Here is a 21850-nt window from a genome sequence, read left to right as displayed (position 1 = left end):
TTCTGGCATTGCAAGTGAGGAAAGGAAAAACCTCTATTAACTTCTTTTACAGCAGCAGAACCTCTGAAGACTACTGTTCTTGGCAATCCTGAGATCATTTTAGGAAAGTAATGTTTTTAACAGTTCTAGACTTTTGAATTGTTTGTTTTTAAATTGTGGAAGTGTTTGCCACCTTGACCTCCTTCAATAAAACATACAAACAGTCTGAGTTCACAAGGTTAGGTACCTGTGTTTTTCAAGGTATAACCAGAACATCAAGAATATTTTGTAACTGGTTTATTGGAATTGTGACTTGGAAATCATTCTTTCCCTCTTTCCAAGGATGATGCAAAACATGATTTCAACAGGAGCACACAATGTGCTTGTATAAACTGAACTACTTGATATACAGAACGCTTGTCAGAAGTGACTAATTTGAAATGAACACTTTCACAGCCTATGAGCAAATCCCATTTATATGCTATTATTCGCAGTAGCAGAGAACATACAATTATGAAAATCTGCATAAGGTGTAAAGTACATAGGAGGCAGTACAAAACCAATATGCCACCCCAAGTGTATGGTGGAGTGTCTCTGGAAGTCTGCTTTTAGTCAATGGGCAGATTTCATGTAAAGAGTCCTATCAGCACAAGGGTTTTCACTCATGCAATGGAGCTTTCTCTTTTCTCTGCCCCCCACCTGAAATTGGCTCGGGGGCGTCAGAGGAATTCCCAGAACAGCACATAGGGGATTAGTCTGTCTGGCAGGTTGCAACGCTTGCACTGACCATAACGCAACATTGAAATTTACCCTGGATTTCTGAAGGGAACTTAGGCGCAATGAAAACTGCATCCGGATTATAGCAATATTGCTTACATTAACTAAGAAATTTAATTAGAAGGCAACAGAACACCTAATGCTTCATTATTACTATTTCTAAAACTTAAAAAAAAATATAAACTCACATTTATCAGGGTAAGATTAGACAAGGTGTTAACTGTGCTAGGCAGCTACTATTACTGTCCATTTTAATTTGTATTTAGCACCACTGTTAATAGAATATAAAGGCATACATTAAGTGTCTTACAGGCCAGAGCTGAATGTGACTTCTAATCCCAATGAATGTTACACCCACTGACAACAAGTTTTCATTTTAGAGATGTCATTTCTGCGAAATAGCATAATATCAAATACACATAGCCTTAAAATCAGTCAGTTCTACAACTGGAGACTCCTTTTAATGCAAGCAGTGAGATCCTCTGGAGTTGGGCTACTGGCAATGCAGCTCACTGAGACGCCTTGAGCAGTTATAGCTTCAGCTGTTGTTGGACCTATAGCAGCAAACTGAAATGACACTCATGTTAATACAGTAGAGACAGATACAGTATTGACTTCAGCTCTTGCTTTGTCAGCCAGCTGCCTGATAACATTTTCCCATGTAGATCAACGTTATAGCCTTTCAGAAATGTATTCCAAACTCATGTATGTATGTGGTTTTGGATCAAGGGCTAAAATAGCATCCCTTTTCAAAGATCTATTGAACTTGTTTTCTCATGCCAATGACGTTTGTAATAATAAATGTCAACCTACCCTCTTTAACTTATGTCTGGTACCAACAGCCAGCCTCGAAATTACATACCAAGCAAGTTCGCACTACTGATTCAAAATTCAAGTAGGGCAGGAAATTAAGCCCCATCTTAATACATGCTGTGTTCATAAACTACAGAACGGCTTTGCTCACACGCCGTATTACCCATCCTTAATGGTTTAGTGTAAACAGGCTGGTCTCTCCCATTTTGCTCCTCTTTGTTGGACCCACTTGGTTTAGCATTACACCCAGACCAGTTATCATGGTTTGTCCTGCTCAAAGTGTAAACCATTACTAGATTGGGTTTGTGGTGCAGCTGGACAACTCCTTGCACCCCACCCCCCACTATTTATCCCAGAATGAAAGCAGCTATTGAGGCCAATAGCATTTTCAGGATGGTGACTTTCATCAGAACTGCAACATGGGAGGAAAATATGATCTCCCTCCCTCCTGTGTTGTGGCCTCAATACAAATCTCCACCCTTACCTCGGTGGTAAAATATAAACATGTGAATATGCACTCAGTGTCACAAGTGGTTGATAATTCATATTCTGCAAACAGTGAAGTGGAGAAATAAATCAAGTGAAATGGTGTTGGCTTCCAATGGCATGCATGCCTTTGCTGCTTCTTCTCCCTGCAGTTATTCCATAATGGTTGTATATCAAACTCTTATTACCGTTTGGTTGCTAACACACTGAAACATCCATAGATTAATGTGATTCTGAGTCAGTAAATAAGTTCTGTATCCCTCGACACTATAGGAAAAACATGTCTCCCAATTCATAAAGTATCTTTCTACAAAGGATATTAAGGCAATTGACAGTGAACAGTTGCCACCCACAGCACACAGTTAAGAGACAGAAAAGCTTAAAACAAAATGATAATCAGGAATCCAAGGCCCTTGAATCAGAATTCTGTTTGAACCAAATGCAATATTACCTCTCTAACAGATTTGTACCTTAATTTGGGGAAAGAGATCACCAGCCAACTCCTGAATCTGCTTCATACAATATTTGACACCAGATGGACTGAAAAACGTGATACTTGCAGGAATACCCTGTGGAAAAATATTTAAAAGACAAGAAGAGCTGATATTTCTTCCTGGTTGAATCTCTCGATGTATGTTCAATCAGGGTTTGTTTTTGTTTTTTTGTATTCATCATGGCCACTTTGCAGCTTAAAAGTCAGCTTGGTTCTTAAGTTGCTGCAGTGGATATTACAGCTAGCGGTAGTTTTTTTGGCGGGGCTCTTACCACATGTACATATAGCAATGCAACATCAGACTTCATTTGCTGTTTTGCCCAAGAATGCATGAATGAAGTTTGATTTTTCCAGTTTGATTAGGAGGTGGTCACTAGAAGATCAGGCTAATGTTTCCTGAAAGAAGTCCTTTTTATTCCTGTCTACAAACAATTCCTCATGGTTATTTAACGTTTTGCTCATGAACCTCGCATTTCTAATTGTAATAGGCAACTGAGTAGCTTGGATTCTACAGTCAAGATCCCACAGCCAATATAACCTCTCCTTTCTAATGCACTTTTAAACAAACAAAAATCCTTCAAGGGCTCCCTTCTTAACTTACTCTGGGCTGCTGATCCAACACCAACTATATGTTCCACAAATGACCATGCAGTCAAGCATTCACTTGTGTGTAAGACAGCCTGCTGTGGCATAAATATACGTGAACTAGAGAACTAATCTCAACAATGGCATTAGAGGAAGATCTCTCCTAAAAGTATTCAGCATGGAAAAAACAGCATCCCTTCAAAATTCCTACTTCCCACTCAGGTGCACAGATGCAGAAGGTGCAATTGAACAACCTGTGTTAACCCTTTACATTCAACAGTGTGAATTATCTTTACATTCAACAGTGTGAATTCTCTCAGAACAATAAATGCTTTACTGCAGAAAGAAAAAAATGATTTTTCTACAAAAATAAAAAGTTTTAGGAAGTAGAAGAAGATGACAATAAGATATAACCTCAAGTCCACCTAATTGGCAGCAGCCCCATTTACTTTAGTTGGACCCTTCTAATTCTAGATTGCTGCCATAACCCTTAAACAAAAACCCATGAAACTGGGATCAAAACACACAAGTTAGCTGGAAGGTAAGATCATTTGATTTCTTTCTGTGAGTGCATCTAAAATGGGTTGAACATCTCAGTTGCAGGAGGAAAAAAGATATATGTCTATACCATTAGTGTGGTATAACATAAAACCATCAATAGGTTTAAGAGCTATTGTGTTTCGTATCACAAAAATGTCTGGGGACCACTTCCATTTTTATCAAACAAATGCATTATACCTAAGATGACTAAAAGCACAGCCAGAGGAATTCTGCCTCCATAGCTAGGGGAGGGGGTTGGAGGAATTGCTTAAGCAGCTTGCTGGTTGTCCTCCGCAATAGTAACTTAACAGACAACCAAGGGAACATAATAAAATTTATCATAATGTAGATAAATGCTCACTTGGGAAGTGAGATACCTGTTGTGAGAAATAATTCCTCAAGGAGTCTTGAAGATTAAGATGTTGAGTAGTTTGGTAAACAGTAAGGCCCTCCAGTGCAATGCCTACAACAAAAACAGTGAAATATATTAGTGATTAAGCTTATCGGTTTCAATTAAATCAAAACACAAACATTTAAACTGATGTCATACTGAGCATTAATACTAACATGGATGGGTATCTAGCAGATGCTGCCCCAAATCTAAAAAAACAACCCCCTCTTTGTTTTGAAAACAAAATTATTTGGGGAAAAATATTTTAAGGGTTTATTGTAATTTACAATAAACATGCAAATACTTGCTAATCAAAGCATATGAGATAAACTGAACAAAACTCCCACACAACACTATGTACCAGTGTGGTGTACTGGTTAAGAGCAGTAGACTCATAATCTGGTGAACTGTGTTCGCTTCCCCGCGCCTCCACATGCAGCTGCTGGGTGACCTTGGGCTAGTCACACTTCTCTGAAGTCTCTCAGCCTCACTCACCTCACAGAGTGTTTGTTGTGGGGGAGGAAGGGAAAGGAGAATGTTAGCCGCTTTGAGACTCCTTAGGGTAGTAATAAAGCGGGATATCAAATCCAAACTCTTCTTCTTCTTCTACCTGAATATTTTTCAAGGGCTAAAAAGTGCAGGCACTATAACGGAATATGCTGTGCCAAAATTGCATGCTGAGTCGTCATCACCAACCCCAGGAACCATCTTAATTGATTATTTAAGTGGCAGTGACCTGCCCTGTTGTGCTTGCCAGAGAAATGGGTGAGTATGACTTATTGTATATGGGGATGATGTATAGGTTCACTTAGGCACCACTCTTCTGACTTCAAAAAGGGAAACACTGGGCACGCACTGAGACTCTGCAGGCTGCATTAGGATGAACCTGCCCCTTGGATTGATCCAGGTTGTCACAGAGATAGCATCAACATAAACTACCCAGTAGCATCACTGAGATGGTAATGTTTGATGGAGCCCACAAGTATGCAAAGCCGGTTATTGGTCTGATAATCAACACCGTCTCTCATGCACTCTGTGTTTCTCAAATCGAAGGACCAAACTTCAAAAATACTTTAAACAATTTAAATCAAACCTTTCCTGCTGAGCATTGTTGGAAGTGTTTCCCTTTTGAGAGCACCGCAAGGAAAAAACAGAGGCAATGAATTGGGTGATTCGTCTGTTTGAAAAAATAAAATGAAAATATATTTAATCCATGAGGACATTTTAAGCACAGACCCCTAAATAATACTTTTAAACCATCACACTACAAACACAGTGAAAAGTTGGCTATGTGTTACTTGCACCCTTAAGACTACTGAAAATATTTGAAGTCCAAGGCACGTAGGTGTTTCACATACAGCAGAAGCTCTTTAGCATGTTTTTTATTATTAAAAAATCAGGTCTCCATTGCCAAGCCATGGACATTTTGGCTAAAGAGTTCTGGCAAAAAGATAAATTGTCTTGCTATGCTCCATTTCTTTGCTATTCAACAGAGAGCTACCAAGCACAATGCTTCCAATCATCTTAATAAGTTTTCTCCCTCCCCTTCAGTCACTTGGCATTCCTCATACTTGTTTAGCTATTTAAAGACTCATTTCAGCTGAATAAATTTGCTGTCTGACATTCCACACAAAGGAAAGGTCAAGGCTGTCACAAGAAGGAACAGGGTGGTTTGAAAAGATGTTCCCAATACAAGTTGTCTTATTGGGGATATCTAACACACTAATTTTCTGGTCTTTAAAATGGACATTCACTTTTTTGAACCCCTACAAGTTCTCTTAGGGGAACCATCACACAAATGTCCTCAGGCAGACCTTCTTATTGGAGAACAGTCATCCTTGTATACATTCATACAACATATTCCTACTAATATGTTTTTGTAAATTCAGTTTATGGAATTCACTGTTGCAAGATGTGCTGGTAGTCACTAGCTTAGCTGGTTCTAGAAATGGATTAAGACAAATTCATGGAAAGGAAGTATATTAGTTGGCCACAAAAACTATACCTCTGAATATCAGATGCTGGGGACAAAGAGAAGAGGGCTGTATGGCCACTGTTGGAAATTCAATTCTAGACTACATGCAGCAGGGTTCTTATACAGTCGTACGTCGGACATTGAACAGAATCCGTTCCGGAAGTCTGTTTGACTTCCAAAACATTTGACTTCCAAGGTGCGGCTTCTGTTTGGCTGCAGGAAGCTCCTGCAGCCAATCAGAAGCCCCATCGGATGTTCGGCTTCCAAAAGAACGTTCGAAAACCGGAACACTCACTTTCAGTTTTCAATCGTTCAAGTTGACTGTATTCCTATAATGGTCTGGTGTTTCCAAAAGCCTCATAGTTCACACTCCATTACCCAACCACAAGCAGAGAGATTATCCTGGAGCAGAGGAAGGGTGTGGTCTTTTGCCTAATGTGTACAGCTTGCTTCTTCACAACTGATTCAGGAAATGCCAGGCAGAAATCACACGGCTCCTATTGAAACCTCATCTCTATTCTGCTCATTCTTCTTAAAGGTACTTTTATGACCCCACCCCCCAGCACTAGATAGATAATCTAGATTTATGTACTGTATATGTTTCTGTTGCATGCTTGCACATTCAGGATCGGTGCATACACATATTAAGAAAACATATGTTGTACTTCTGAGAAGCTAGGAATGCCTGGAAGGTTTGCCTATGAAATAAGGTGATCTGGATTGGAGAAAGTGGAGGGGTAAAACAATTTTAAATTCTCTGGTCCTGCTGTTTCCAGAGGATTTGCTTTTTTCCAAAATATTTTTAAACTGGATAAAACAAAACACTGTTTGGGGTGTTTATTTTAAATACTACAAGTACATTCTTGCCTCTTAGTCTTAAGCTCCCGAATTTCCTCCAGGGTGAAGAAACAGGCTCATTCCAGTAAAGTAAAGCTGAGGGGCCTTATTAGGAGTCTGCACAGATTTATCAGAATAACCTAATTGCAAACTGAAGTTTTATTAGGCATACAGATACGGTATGTTAGTAATAAATTACAGGAACCAACAAAGGACTTGAGACAGAATACAGAGCGTTATTTTGAGAGATAAAAGCAAAATATGTTAATATCAACCCTACCAAGGCTTGTGTCGGTTAATTGAAATGCCAATGTGATATCTGAAAAGTAATGCTAATCTTTTTAAACTTGTGTTTACAAAAAAGAAGAAGAAAAAGAATAACAGCCTGATAGCTCTGGCCAATGTAAGAGGCACCAGCCCAGGCAGTATCTCCTTCTTCTATAACAAATTATGCAGAGACGTTAAATTCTAAAAGACCTTAAGATCTGTCTTGAGGAAAAAGACTAACACTACCTATTTAATTAAGGAGCCAATTGATATATTTGCCCAAGCACGTCAGCCAAAGTCAGCTCTGAAGTCAAGGAAACTTGAATAACAATGCAACTATTTTCATACAGGTCCTACAGGAATCTGGACTTTTCATTGTCAACCAGGACAGAAAATATGCATTCTGTATAGAGCATAACACACACACACACAAGAAAGAAAATGTGTATGACAATAGAAAATGATAAAACAATAACTCAATCATTGAAAAATGTTATTCTGCTTACGAGAACAAATGTATTCAGCTAGTTTTTCAGCATTCCCAGAGCTCTCTCCTTGTGATGTGAGACCTATTTCAGACACTGAAAGAAAAAGAAAAATGATTCCTTAGGATGAGTTGAAAGTTCTATTGAGTCAGTGAAGATATCTGTATTTAAAAATACTTTGTAACGTTATCATAAATCAGTGCTTAAAATGCACTTTATAGAGATACATGCAAGTGAGAATTATAATTTGTTATCTAATGACTTGATCGACTGCATGGAAAACAATGCAACTGTACAGCCACGTAACAAAACAGTATTCATCTTTGAAGCTCAGATTCTGATAGCTGGAACACTGCACCAAAGAGTGCACCAAATACATTTTTGATCCATAGCAGCTGAAGCAATGCAACACAAACAAATATATAGCAGCTGTGCTTTCCTTTCACTTCTATTCAAGATGCTCCTCCATGGGTAGGAGTTCCCCTGCCCAACTCTTAAAATTGCCTTTTAAATATGAATGTTTGCTAGTGTGCTGTAGGACTGGAATTAGAGAAAGAGGTTCAAACTGCCATAAAGGACAAGCTATAAATGTGTTAAATGATAGTTTGCCCTTGAATCCTCCTCTCTCTCATTGTAGTAAGAAGGACACAAGTATTTTGTGTGTGTAAAGAGAAAGTAGGAGTTTGTGGTAGAATTAGGAGAGGGATCTGTCTGGAAACCTGGGTTCAGAGTGGAGGGATTTCAATGTAAAAACCCAGCACTCTGTGTTGTGCCAGGAAGCATACTTGCAGTTCATGCAATCAATTGAGCATTGGAATAACGAGCTCTCTCAATCTCACAGCAGAAACAAGGTGCACTGCAGCATTTTGCAGGAGCTGCAGTTTCCAAAACAGTCTTATTCAAACCACATTACAGCCATGAATCACAGCACAGCATATATACTCTCTGTTTCCACCTCCTGACCTGCACTGCTAAACCTGGAATTATGTAAAACTGATGGACCTTTATAAAAGAGAATGAGCTGCCACCAGTGGTTGGTAACACAACACTAAATTCTCAAGTGGTCCATCCAGGAGGTTTCAGATAGATATTAAGTAAATCAAAAGCAGATAAAATGTCCAGAAGAACCAACGGGGCTGAACTTTCCCTGAAGGTCCCTAGACTGACCAGCAAAACCAGAGCAACATCTGTTTCATGTTCGAGTCAGACTGCCCCAGTAGGACTCAAAAAGAAAAATGGAAACTCTCTTCGCTTAAGAGTGTGCTCAGTTACCTTCTCAAAGAATGGAAAATTTGAAACTGGACAATATTTTTTTTTAATATTCTGGGTCAGGGGAATTTTTTTTTAAAAAAAGAAAACAGCTGTTTCTTTTAAAGAATATGACATTCTGCCTACTTTGAGAAGGTCATTAATCCTGAGAAAGAGGCCAGTTTCTTCCAGCACCCAAGGCTGTGATCCAAGATACACCTAACTGGGAATAAGCCCAATGGGGCTCACACCCAAACAGCCATGTGCCAGGCACCCTGTCCCATTCTTGAACCTAATCAGAAGTGATCCGATATATTTTCACAATATGGTAAAGTTCAGTCTGTAAGTTGTTTTCATTGGCTAGAACCAATGGACCTACTGCCCCTTACAGCAAGCAGTCCAAAGGTGCTCCCTAGGGTACATAGCTGCCAAGTTATCCCTTTTTTACAGGGATTTTCCCTTATGCTGAATAGGCTTCCTCGCGAGAAAAGGGAAAACTTGGCAGCTATGCTAGGGTATGATGTCCTCCCAGACTTACACCACCCACTGGTTTAATGGACCTTGTCAAATGGGCCTTCTATAGCTGCTCTTGCTCATATGATTGCTTGCTCCCTTGCTCCAATCCCAGAAACTTGTGCTTCCTTGCCTTAACCTAGGCTGCTTATGGCTCAGCATCCTGGCACAAGTTTAGATTTGATCCATTTTCATTTCCTGGTCAGATGGCATACAATCAACTTCTTAGGATTTTTGCTGGCTGACAAATATTTTGATCATTAAGGAGTAAATAGTAGGGAACAAGAAATAAGCATCAGTATGTTTTGCAAAGTATGGTGTATAGCTTTTTATTAAAAATTTTATAGGCCTTTTAAAAATATGGCTTACCTAGTTCAGCTGTAGCTTTTCCCACCACATAAATGGATTTGGTATTCCATTTTTCTCTCAGAGAATTTTTCCAAACTGTGAAACGTTAAAATTATGTGTAAGCATTTTGCAATACAGTATAAATACAAAAATGCTGATCTGGACATGCCCCACCAATGAATGTTTATTTGAAAAATGTGTGAGCTCAGCAAAATATTAATAACTATTACTACAGTATAAATGTCAGTGACTATGCAAAGCAAACAAAAATGTGTTTTTGTTCTGTACTCTAATATGCTTCGAAAATTTGGCTGAATAGATGCTTCTTTCAGTTACTCGTCTGAAGCTGCTTTCTTAATCCATATATTTAGAGTGCTTCCAGATGGGTGTTGATTGTGGGATGAGTGCTGCTCATGGACTCAGTTTTTTCACAGGGTCCACATGATGCTGCTGGCATCAAAATACTGACATTAACACAGCACTGCTCAAAAGAAAAGGAAGTCAGGGCATGTAATAAGTTCCTAAGCAATGCATTGAATTAATACCACCACTCATAGGTAACTGCAGTACAAAAGATGTGGTAGAAAGCAACTGAAAATATCTGATCCAGTGACTCACTAGGATTGCAATCCTAACTCCACTTAACTGGGGTAAGTCCCGCTGAATTCCGTAAGTCTTCCTTTTGAATAGACATGGTGAGGATTCTGATGTAGGATGATAAACACTTTCTCCCCCTAAGAATGATGGAGAATTCTAATAGCCCTCCCAACTGTTTATACACTCAAGGGCTTTTGGGCGGGGGGTGCATTTTAAGGCATATATCTCGAGAGAAAACAGTAAGATAATTCACCACATTTAATGGTATTGTCTAAATTCCCACTGACCTTTTTTTTTAGTATTATCATCCAGACATAATCTGAAGGCTTCTACCGCTCTTGGGCTGGTAAAAATTAGTCCAGAATACTGTTGAGGGTGAAAAACCTATTCATCAACAAAAATTGAGAAAAATAAACGTAAGTTAACGATGATAAATCAAACACAATAAAAAGTCTTCCATCTGCTGCTTTTTAAAGCAAAGGCTCCTGGTGTTCACCAAATTATTAAGTCCTGCATTAACAATACTGTCAAGTCTTTTTTGTTTGTTTGTTTTTGTTTTCTATGGTCTGAGTTCAACAGCAGCCTATCATTTTACAATACAGTGGGGTACCTTGGGTTACGAATACGATCTGTTCTGGGATGCAGTTCATAACCCAAAATGCTCGTAACCCGAAGCGCCATTTTGCGCATGTGCAAAGCACAATTTCCCTGCTATGCGCAGAACGCGCGCGTGGCGAAAGTACTTCTGGGTTTGCGGAGTTCGTAACCCGAGGTGTTCGTAACCCAAGGTACGACTGTATAACTTTGACGTGTTGGTGGCATGACCTATAGCTGACTTCAGGTCAGTAAGAAAACAATTGCTTGATGGGACTTCAGAATCCAAGACTCTGGAGTTGTCACTGAGTGTCCGCAGCCTACTGTAAAGTCACTCTAGAATAGCAAATAGATGTTATTGTGTGATTCATTGCCTAAAGGGAACTGTGCCTTGAATAACTGACGAGTGAATTTTTGATATCACTGTCTGTATGCCTGCCTAGACATATTCTTTTATAAGGAGGGAATCATGTGTGTTTAAGTTGGGCAGCCTTCAAGAACTCTAAATTTTGAGAATCCTTGTCGGCAATAATAGACTCAGTACTTTCCCCACAACTAATGGGGCAGGAAAAATTGTTGTGGAACATCATAATAACTGTTCAACTTTCTCTCGGCAGAATCAGTGAGGTGTAGAACAACAAACTGCTGCTAAAAATCTGATGTGCTGCTCTGCTGAACTGAGGCAACAGCTTACAAGATTAGAAGTATGGATCTCAGCACCCGCAGATCAATACAAAAACTAGGTTCTAGCCTTAGCCTTAGTACACAAGCAAGGCCACATTTTACCAGATGAAACTTGACCCCATAAAACATCCACGGTATGCTGTAGCAATGGAGTTCTGGTGAAGCTTCCACCAGCTTCCCAGGGGTCTTGGTTTCCCCTACAAAGCTTAAAGGATGCCACAGCGATACTCAGCCAGAATATGTAAATCAGGGATCACCAACATGGTGCCTTGCAGGTGTTGCTGAATTCCAACTTCCACCAAGCCCAGCCCTCATGGCCAATGATCAGGGATTATGGAAGCTTTGGCCTAGCAACATCTAGAGGCCACTAAGTTGGCTACACCTTATATAAACCCTCAATGTAATTATGTGTCCAAGTCAATTACCGTGATCCAAAAAATAGCCCTAAACATGTAACTAGGGCTTTCCTAATTGTAACCTATGGAAAGGAAAGGAGCTCTGTGCACTCTCAGAACTTCACTGGCCATAGCCAGCAAAGGAAACTCCAAGGACATTCAAGACTCTGGACTGTAGCTCACTGTCTTGGAAATGTGAAAAAGCTTAGTCTGAAACAGAAATATTACTTAAGCTTAAAAATACCATTTATATATAATTCAGTTACATAGTTTAGATACTGATGTGGCTTTATAATCTAAGCCTTCAGCAAGTGCCTACAATTCCAAATCCCATTATCAAGCATATTTGTATGTATGTATGTATGTACCGTATGTATGTATGTACTGTATGTATGTATGTATGTATGTATGTATGTATGTATACAGAAAGAGAGTGAAAGAGAAATCTCAAGATTTATGTTTCTTTTAAGCATCCTTTTAGAGTACTATTTATATAATGCAAGTGTAATTACAGAAATAGCACCATCCGGACACTAGCTCAAGGGAACTATACCGGTGATCAACTGTGGCTCATAATCCTAGCTGTGGGCATAAATCTGACTCAAAGCTGGCTCACTTACTGATTGGTATTTTTTCTACATCCTAGTAGCTTTGTTTTTTTTCAGCTGAAGGGTTTGGCAAGAGATATGCGAAAGGGAAGATTGCGCTAATAACCTGCGCCAGAGTAACCTCCAAGAAAATAAAATGCTTTCCATGCATTTACAGTGTGCTTTGAAAGACACACTAGCTTCTATTCCCGTTTAAATGGAGGTTAGCAGCTCTTTCCTTAGCTTCAGAAGCACGTGCTCAGGTAGTGATGAGGCATAATTACTCAAATTTATAAACAAGTAATTTTTTTAAAAAAACATTTTCCTTTAATCCTGTGGCAGAAACAAGTGTCCTTGTCAAAATGGTAGCATCAAAGCAGGATCATCCACAGCTCAACTCACTGCTGTTTTGTCATCACACTACTTAGTATTTAAAGCTCTTTTTCAGTGACTGACAGGCCCTATAAGACCATTTAGTTCACAAGCTCATAAACATACTGAAAAAAATATTCATTTAAGTCACTTAAGATACCTAAAAAAGCATACATTTTGATGTAGGTTGTCAGGGCACTAAATTCACCTTTGAGATTTAGGATGCAGCTTTAAACATATGTAAGTAGGAAGCAACCCTTGGGGCAATGAATGGGACCAACTTCCAATGAAGTATTATTCGGACTGGAGTATAAAAGTGGTAAAAGAAATAGGGCTCTTACAGTTCCAAAATGCATGTGTTAACTGAGCGTCACATCTAAAAACCCCAAACTGGTAAACAAAAATCATATTCAAGTGTATCATTTCTTGTCAACCTTCCCCAAGCAAAACAAAACATGAATGGCAAGGACTTCAGATAAATTCAGTATGCATGCAGTATTTGTACGTGAACACATTTTTCACCATTGTTAGATAGTTGTCTTTTATCATCTTTACAGGAGTATCAATTCTCATGGAGGTCAAGCTAAATAGTAAGATTTATCCTTTCCTCCACCACGGAATATAATTACCGGACTGGTCTCTCCGCCGATACCAGATGCCCCTATGGCACTAAGTGCTACCTGTGGCCAGAAGCAACTGAGGTTCAAATAGGGCAGAGACCCCTTCTAGTCAGCATAATGCTATACCATGGCAACCTACATTCATAATACAACAAATTGGTTTTGAAAAATTAGATGCTTTCCTTTTTTTTGCAGAACAGGTTATTAACAGGAAGAGAATGTTAAGATTTACCCTTTCAGAGAAATCTTGGAGAGATGTAAATTCAAATGCTAAAACTGGGATCAAAGTTGCTTCAAGCCCATGCAAACCCAATTCCTATGAATGAAAGGACAAACAATTTTGGGAAAAGATAAGGATTGACACATTAAAATTATTCTTAACATTTAAATCAGCAAGGTAACTTAGGCTGGGAGTAAATGTCACTGAAAACAATTAGATTTACTTCTGAGTAGACATGTATAGGATTGTACTGTTGTTTAGTGATAACAGCATAACTTAGAACAAATCATGATTAGGTAAAAAGCAAAACTTGCATTTTTATTTAAAAGCCAGCTCCATTGGACCAAGCACCTTAAGTTACTGAAGAAGCGCCCCTGCATGCAACACATATTGCATACTATGTTCATAATTACAAGGCTTATGCTAGACGACATGCAACAGCTGCCATACGGTGTAAAACAGTTGTCCTTCAAAACAGGCCAACATCTGGTTATGTGTAGACTAAATAGCTTTGCTGTCCTGGAAATCATGCAGCCCACTTTAAGAATAATTATGGAACTTCATATCTGCATGATTCCATTATGTACTTCACACACTTGTCTGTGTGTAACATGGATAAAACACCAGATTATTGTTGCATGTTTCCTAGCAACTAGAAATGGTATTTAATGTACTCTTCATACAAGTGAAATGAAAGTCCAGACAAACAAACAAACAAACAAACCGCACAGCTGTTCGCTTGGTTTACACCTAATGCTAAACCATGGTTTAGAATCATGAGGAACAGTTGCAGCAAGACTTGAGCTTGCACATGCTTTCATTCCCCTCCCCTGATATGGCTGTAAAGGTAAAGGGAACCCTGACCATTAGGTCCAGTCGTGACAGACTCTGGGGTTTTGGCGCTCATCTCGCGTTATTGGCCAAGGGAGCCGGCGTACAGTTTTCGGGTCATGTGACCAGCATGACAAAGCCGCTTCTGGCGAACCAGAGCAACAACGGAAACACCGTTTACCTTCCCGCTGCCGTGGTACCTATTTATCTACTTGCACTTTAACGTGCTTTTGAACTGCTAGGTGGGCAGGAGCTGGGACCCAGCAATGGGAGCTCACCCTGTCGCGGGGATTCGATCTGCCAACCTTCTGATTGGCAGCCCTAGGCTCTGTGGTTTAACCCACAGCGCCACCTGCATTCCTACATTTGACATGGCTGTAAGCTTCAACAATACATTCAACATTACATATAACTATCAGATACATACATTACATATACAGTAACTATCAGAAGTGTGTTTTTCCTTGTGAACCCCTATCTTGCTTCAGAAGATGTAGGCATTTTTAGCAAGGCCACTTCACATCTTAAGGTATTGTGGGGTATATGGGAGACAGCTATATTTTACACCGATATATGCTCCCCTTAGAATCCAAACTATATGTTAACTACCGAAGCTGCATAGATCAGTTCAAAACAATGCTGTACATCATCTATTTTCAGGAAACAATTCCTACCAGATAGAGAAACATGACCAGTTTTTTCCCCTGTAGCAGAGAAGCTTGAATATATGAAATCTGAGAATATAGTACACTTGAAGGGTGTATTATTAACTTTCTGGGTTACTAACTTTAAGCATTACCCTCCAGCCTACAGCTAGCTTAAATTGCAAATGACTCTTTCCAGAGACATAGCAGGAAGAGAGGACATCTATCTGGCATGCTGCCCAACCTGGCAATAGCTATACTTTTTCTGACAATACAATTGTACCCTATTTATGATCTGTGGACCAGTGGTTGTCTGTGGCTTTCTGAACAGGTCCATCAACCTAAAATGCAGAACTCAGAGTTAAGTTGAATGACAATTCAGATACAAATATCTATGTTTTCCCTAATATCTTTCGAACGGTTACTTACTTTTATATATGGATCTGGTCCGTTTTCACTTTCTTTAGGCTCTTTCAGCAACAGAACTTTCATTGTTTACTGGAGAATACAAAAACACAACACAAAATCGTATCTAAATTGGATCTAGAGAATTCTTCTCTGTACAATGTCTGCATTAGTTGAATATCATAGGAAACAGGACAATTAACTGCACTGAAGGGCCGTTGGTTGCACAGTGAGTAAGCAGCTAATGTGCATTCTCTGGGCATGAACATCTACCCTGATAAGGCGAACAAAATGCATGTTGGTTCCAAATGATATGGCAAGGAAAGTAAGAGTGATAAGACAGAAAAGGCATTCATTTTGCTTTTAACTCTACTACTGTACATACTAGTGCTAAAATGACAAACCTTCTTAAATGTCTGCCAGACCAGTAGGACTACAAAAATCCATGTAATTGTTGAGAGAATTATTTTCCAGTACAGCTATTATTTAAAATATTTGCACATGCACTCTCTAGAAAGGCCACCCTGAATTATTTTGTTGCCCTGCAGAAAACGGGTAGGGCTGCACCTGCCATGATTTCCGACTACATTCCTGTTTAAATATCAGCCTATAAATAAGTTCCCCCCTCCCCACAATGCATTGCAGAATTTTCAAAGCAAGGGACACCACTCTTTTGCTTTAAATGTATTCTGAAGAGAGAGGGAAAGAACCTGCCAAATCCCTATCCAATGAAGGTTCTCTCACATGTTCTTCACAAATGTAATAGTGGCACAGGCTGCAAACCACCAGGCACACTAGCTCACGTTCAAACTCCACAAGCAATGTATACAGGGGTGCCAATTTTATTTATACAGGTCACCGACCCAATTCAAACTGCACACAGAATTTACATTGGAGAGATTGCATGCTTGATAGTATCCACATATAAAAACTTCTTGTACATGGAAAGCTTAGACACATCAAGACAAAGTTAGCTGAGGCTGCAGACTTCTCTTTGACATGTCACATTTCAGTAAGATGATTTTTACATGCATGCATTTTTTAAAAACCAGCAACCCCTCTGTATTCTGAGTTAGTACACTAAGGGAACAACCCTGAGGCTGGATCTGCTGGAATGTGCAGGGTTAGGATCCAGCACATCTCCAGCTGAGCTGGGAGGGTCTTGGCTCAGCTGGGCTATGCCAGCATAAGTCCCCAACTCCAGCTCAGCCAAAGATACACTGCACTAAGTCCTTCATCCCAGCTCAGCAGTTACCCAGCTGGTTGAGCCCAGTGGAATTTAAGCCCGTGTAAACCCAGAGGGGTGGCACTTAGGCTGGATCCTAACCCTAACGTTAACGGTCACATGACTTGGGAACCCTGAGTAAATTAAGCTGACAAAAAGGATGATGACTCAAGCTCTGTTTTAAAGTCTTGTTTTCCCTCTGCCAGGCTTTGGTCAAGCCCAGCCAGCAGTAGCCCCACACCTGATCAGAGTTTGGATCTGGTACACTTTACACCAGCGTAACTAAAACTGGCTTCCCATTCTTAGGACTGCTTCCTAGCACAGCTATGTCTGCTCGTTTGAATTGGTTCTCAGAGCATCTAGGTGCAACTGCATTAAAGGTTCACAAATAGGCCAAGCACCATCACTAGGTTAACTGTGGAATACATGTGAATGTTGCATTATATTTAAGATAATCGGCAGGAACTAAACCCTACATAATGTCAGTCAATTGTGAGGCAAAGTGGTCCATTAAATTGTACTCAAGTCTCTCTCCATCGTGTATCTTACTTCACCACCGGGAAACAAAAATAAGTATCAGTGCAACTTTTCCAAATATTTTGTAAATCAGCATTTCAGGTATTTATCATTTCAGAAGCTAAATATATTTTTAAATAGACAAATTAAATGGAAACATCCCATGAGCTCAGAGATAAATTAATTCATACCATAACCTAAATGTTATTTTCACATTGATCCCAGAGAGTGCAATGTATAGAAGACAACTGATAAAAGGATGCATGCTTTTGAGTTTGAAGAGGGATCTTTTGCCAGGATAAAAGAACAAAGGCATTCTGAGAACAAAGATTAAGCTGCAACATAAATCATTTCTTGAAAAACAAAACACCCAGCTTTGAAACCTGTAAATATGCTGGTTGTTGACCAAAGTCAGCCAGTTTAATGGGACTCTGAAAACAACTTCCAGATTTAAAACCAAAACCAAAACTCTATTCAAATCCACAGGCAAGGCTGGAAAAATCCCCTAAAAATGTAATGTGGGTGCCCATTTTCAGGGGACACAACTCAGGGGCAGAATGGATATACAGTATACTAGGTTTCCAGCACAGAGGCAGATTTAGGGAAGTGCAAATAGTTCGCCCACATTGAACGCAGAGCCAAGAAGGCGTCACAGGGGGCACCAGAACAATGACAAACAACAGAAGGTGAGAGGCAGGGGAGGGGTGCTGAATTTTGGCATCACACAGGGCACTGCTGAAATTTGAAAGCCCAAAGTCCGCCACTGCCCAGCATTGCAAAAGGCCTTGGGCCCAAAGGCTGGGAAACACATTGGTCTGAGACATTAGAGAGCTGCTACCAGTTAGAAGCTACAAACATGAGTTTGACCAAACTGCGGGAGGCAGTGGAAGACAGGAGTGCCTGGCGTGCTCTGGTCCATGGGGTCACGAAGAGTCGGACACGACTAAACGACTAAACAACTAAACAACAACAACAACCAGTTAGAATAGGCAAGACAAAGGCTAGATAGATTGTTAGTCAGACTCCATATGACAGCTCAATACCAAATTTAATTATACAGGTCTGCTGCCTCATTACATAATGGTGATTCCCAGGAAACTATCCCCCATATTGTAGCTACATCTTAAAATTTTGATGCATAGTTTGCAAAATCTGATTTTAAATTAACTAAACATTCACTTCCTGGAAATCAATATGTATTCTTTTTTGAACTTTTGTCAGTTTCAATATTTTGAATGTATGCTTACTTGTCCAATTCAGCCTTATGCTTACTTTTCATACAGTACACCTGAGATGCAGGCATGTAATGCAGAAGTACACTTTGACCCACATATTGTCCATAGGGGCTACATCCGCAGGCAAGCATAACATTCATTTTGGCCTCCAACCATCAACGAGAAGCCTCTGGAAAAGCTGCTTGTCTTTTCTTTTTAAATACAGACAGGCTTAATTGGGGGGAAGAAAACCTGTGTGACCAAGTTCAAGGTGACACAGACCGCGTCAAATATTGTGATGACCTCATATGCCAAGGCTCTCCTGTAGGTGAGAAAGTCCTGGAAATAGTTCGGACTCTACATCATTTGAACGCATTTTTTCTTAGCAATTGTGTATCAGAGTGACTGCAAGTCTAGGCATTATGCCATCCCAACAGATGTGCATGAATATAGGCACCCAGGAAAGAGAATGTGCATGCCCAATGAGCTAGCTCTCAGCCAAAATGGCTAAAAACAGCTGTCACTTGCTGAGTTTGTGTACCAAAGGCTACAGGAGTGCACCATCATCTTAAACTCTCTTGCCGCCGCCTCCCCGCCCAATTACAGCAATCTCTCCCCCCCCCCAGTCAATTGAAAATTATAAAAGGAGATCCTGCTGGATCAGACGAAAGGCAGACAACCAAATCCCTATGTGAAGCCCACAAGAGACCTCAGTGAAACAGCATTGTCCTCTCCTGCTGCTTCTAGCAACTGGCATTCAGAAGCATATGGCTTCCAGAAGCGGAGGTAGGACACAACCCTCAAGGTTAGTTGTCACTGATAGCCTTCTCCATGTTTTTGTATTTAATACTCTCTTAAATCCATCCATATTTCAAGCACTTGCAAATGAAAATTAATTTTGCATTGTTGCATGCATCATTGATCTTTTTTAATGCTGTGTATCTTGTATTATATAGGGTTTCAAATTCCACAGAAACTATAAAAAGACATCAACAGTTTTGAAAACTTTCTCAGTCCTATTTTGACACAAACACTTCAAAATCAAGGAAGGATTCTCCACACACGTGCCAAAATATAACATTTCTTGCAAAAAAACCTACTACTACTACTACTAATAATAAATAATAGTAATATTGTTGGTCAACATCCTATTCACAATCTCAGGAACAGGACTTTACGTTGCTTTTGGCAAGGCTGCACTACAAAATATGAGTGTTAAATCAAAGACTCTTGTAACTGCAGAGTATAGGACAGGGGTGGCCAACTCCCCAGAAACTGCGATCTACTCACAGAGTTAAAGACTGGCAGTGATCTACCCCCTTTTTTGGGGTTCAGGTCAAAGTCATTGAGCTTTTTTTAGGGAAGAGGAAAGCCTGTTTCTTGGGTGTTCAGGTCAAAGTTTTTGAGCTTTTTTTATTAGGAAGGAAAGCCCTGTTGCGTGGGGTTCAGGTCAAACTTGTTGAGCTTCTTTTAGGGAAGAGGGAAGGCCCATTTTTTGGGGGGTGAAGGGCCAAAATGTTGAGTTTTTTTAGGGGAGCCCAAGTTGTTCAGCTTCTTTGGGGGGAGCCACTGATCTACCAGTGATCTACCACAGACGTCCAGTGATCTACCGGTAGATCACGATCTACCTGTTGGACGTGCCTGGTATAGGATAATTGGCACAAACACATCTTTAGGCAGGCTTGCAACAAACTCCTCTCTGAAATGCTGGAGAGCGGCTCTGTCAATCTTCCTCTGCGCCACCATTGACTAAGGTCATGATACAAACTAGTATGTACATAGTCAAGTACATACTACATTCCAATGCAAGTTGGCCACCGGAAGCCAACTCTGCATCAACTTATACAGTAGTTTCATCCATTATCTACCATCAGTAAAGCCTACAGTGGGGTTGGCTAGCCTTTTCTGACCAGGGACCACATGCCAGCAATGAATGTGGCAAAAGCAACAAGCCACTGACAAAATAAATCGCACATGGAAGACAAAAAACACTGGAAGACAAGTTTAGAAATCTCTTTCAAATGGGTACACGAACTTCAGCTTTCTTATTGAGGAAAGCAAAGGGCACAGTGCCGTCATTTCTAAACTACCTCATGTGTACAGCTGTCAATCAAATAGAAGGGAGATACTGTCCTGCTTAGAAAGAACAATTATTCACATTCTTGCAAGTTAGCTGAATACTGCTCAGCAGCCAAGCCCCATGGAGCAATATTTCCACCATGGGTTCACGAGGAAGGACCCTGAATGGCTGTGGCTAGCATCTTAGTTCTGGATCTGGGGCTATTAAGCATGTAAAGCAGCATAGTACTGTATGTGGCAATTTTTATTTCAGAAATGAAACTGTGGTACGGCAGAGCAAGGACATAGTACCTTCAGTTACTGCACAGCAGTACTATTTGCCATTTGTCTACATGCCAAACAAATAAATCTCTCTCAAAGAGAAATAAGCTAAGCAGAGGAAGAGGTAGGTTACCGTACATAAGCATGCATGGCCAAGCTGCCACTTTTATTTCGAAAAATTCCTAAGTCCTTTTGTTATGACCAACCAAAATGTTACAAAATATAAGCTTTCAAGTTCACCAGAACTCTTCATAAGGCTGGATGTTAAGCAAAGTGCTGGGAGGCGGGGCAGGAAGAGAATATGTATGTGAGAAATAAATAATGATGATGATGAAGAAGAAGAAAATCTCGCTTGTAACCTAAAGCATAATGTCTTCCTTGATCAAAACATCGTGTTATCGAATAAAGCCAAACGGACTGCGGACCTAAGTTGCTCCCAGACCACTTATTCTTCTGTAGCTGTAACTATTACGGTAACCAACAGGAAAGAGGGGGAAGCACTCTGCACATGGCCAGAAGCTCTCGTTTCAGTTACATATTTACCCCAGCGCTCAGCACTGGGAGCAATGCGTTGCTTCTTCCCAGGCAGGGCTTGGTCCCTGAAACTGCTGTCTTGGTGCCAAACCTCAACCGCTGGCGACCCCCGACGTCCCCAGGGGTACTTCTTCTCCGAGGAAGGGGCGGAGGGCTAACCCTGTTCACGACCCTCGCAGCCGCAGGTTTCCCGCCTTCCCCGGCCCCGCAGGCCACTCCAGGCGGCACCGGGGGCCCCCCCCACAAGCGCGCCCGCGCTCACCAGCACCAAGAGCGCGGCCTTCCTTCCCGGCTTCCGTGGCCGCGCGGCCTTCCTTCCCGGCGCGCAGGCGCAC

General features: G+C 40.5%; 1 protein-coding gene across 6 annotated transcripts; it reads right to left on the bottom strand.

Moving 5' to 3' along the window:
- Positions 1 to 261: 261 nt before the first annotated feature.
- On the bottom strand, positions 262 to 21842 carry UROS (uroporphyrinogen III synthase). Of its 6 annotated transcripts, none has more exons than XM_035138640.3 (10): positions 21525 to 21842; positions 15711 to 15779; positions 13819 to 13902; positions 10622 to 10718; positions 9759 to 9833; positions 7650 to 7724; positions 5158 to 5241; positions 4035 to 4136; positions 2526 to 2624; positions 262 to 1323 (listed from the first exon to the last, which is right to left on the bottom strand). In XM_035138640.3, the coding sequence occupies exons 2-9, from the start codon at positions 15771 to 15773 to the stop codon at positions 2545 to 2547; spliced, it is 660 nt and encodes a 219-aa protein (XP_034994531.1). In that variant the 5' UTR covers positions 15774 to 15779; positions 21525 to 21842; the 3' UTR covers positions 262 to 1323; positions 2526 to 2544. The 6 variants fall into 6 exon arrangements, with proteins under 6 accessions (XP_034994531.1, XP_034994527.1, XP_088526564.1 ...); XM_035138636.3 differs by having other exon boundaries at positions 4051 to 4136; XM_088670438.1 differs by having other exon boundaries at positions 21607 to 21842.
- Between the last annotated feature and the right edge of the window lie 8 nt (positions 21843 to 21850).

This window comes from Zootoca vivipara, chromosome 5 (genome assembly GCF_965207765.1).
Source record: "Zootoca vivipara chromosome 5, rZooViv2.hap1.1, whole genome shotgun sequence".
Taxonomy (NCBI): Eukaryota; Metazoa; Chordata; class Lepidosauria; order Squamata; family Lacertidae; genus Zootoca; species Zootoca vivipara.
Note: the sequence above shows the minus strand (reverse complement) of the source record. Positions and strands in the feature narration are given on the sequence as shown.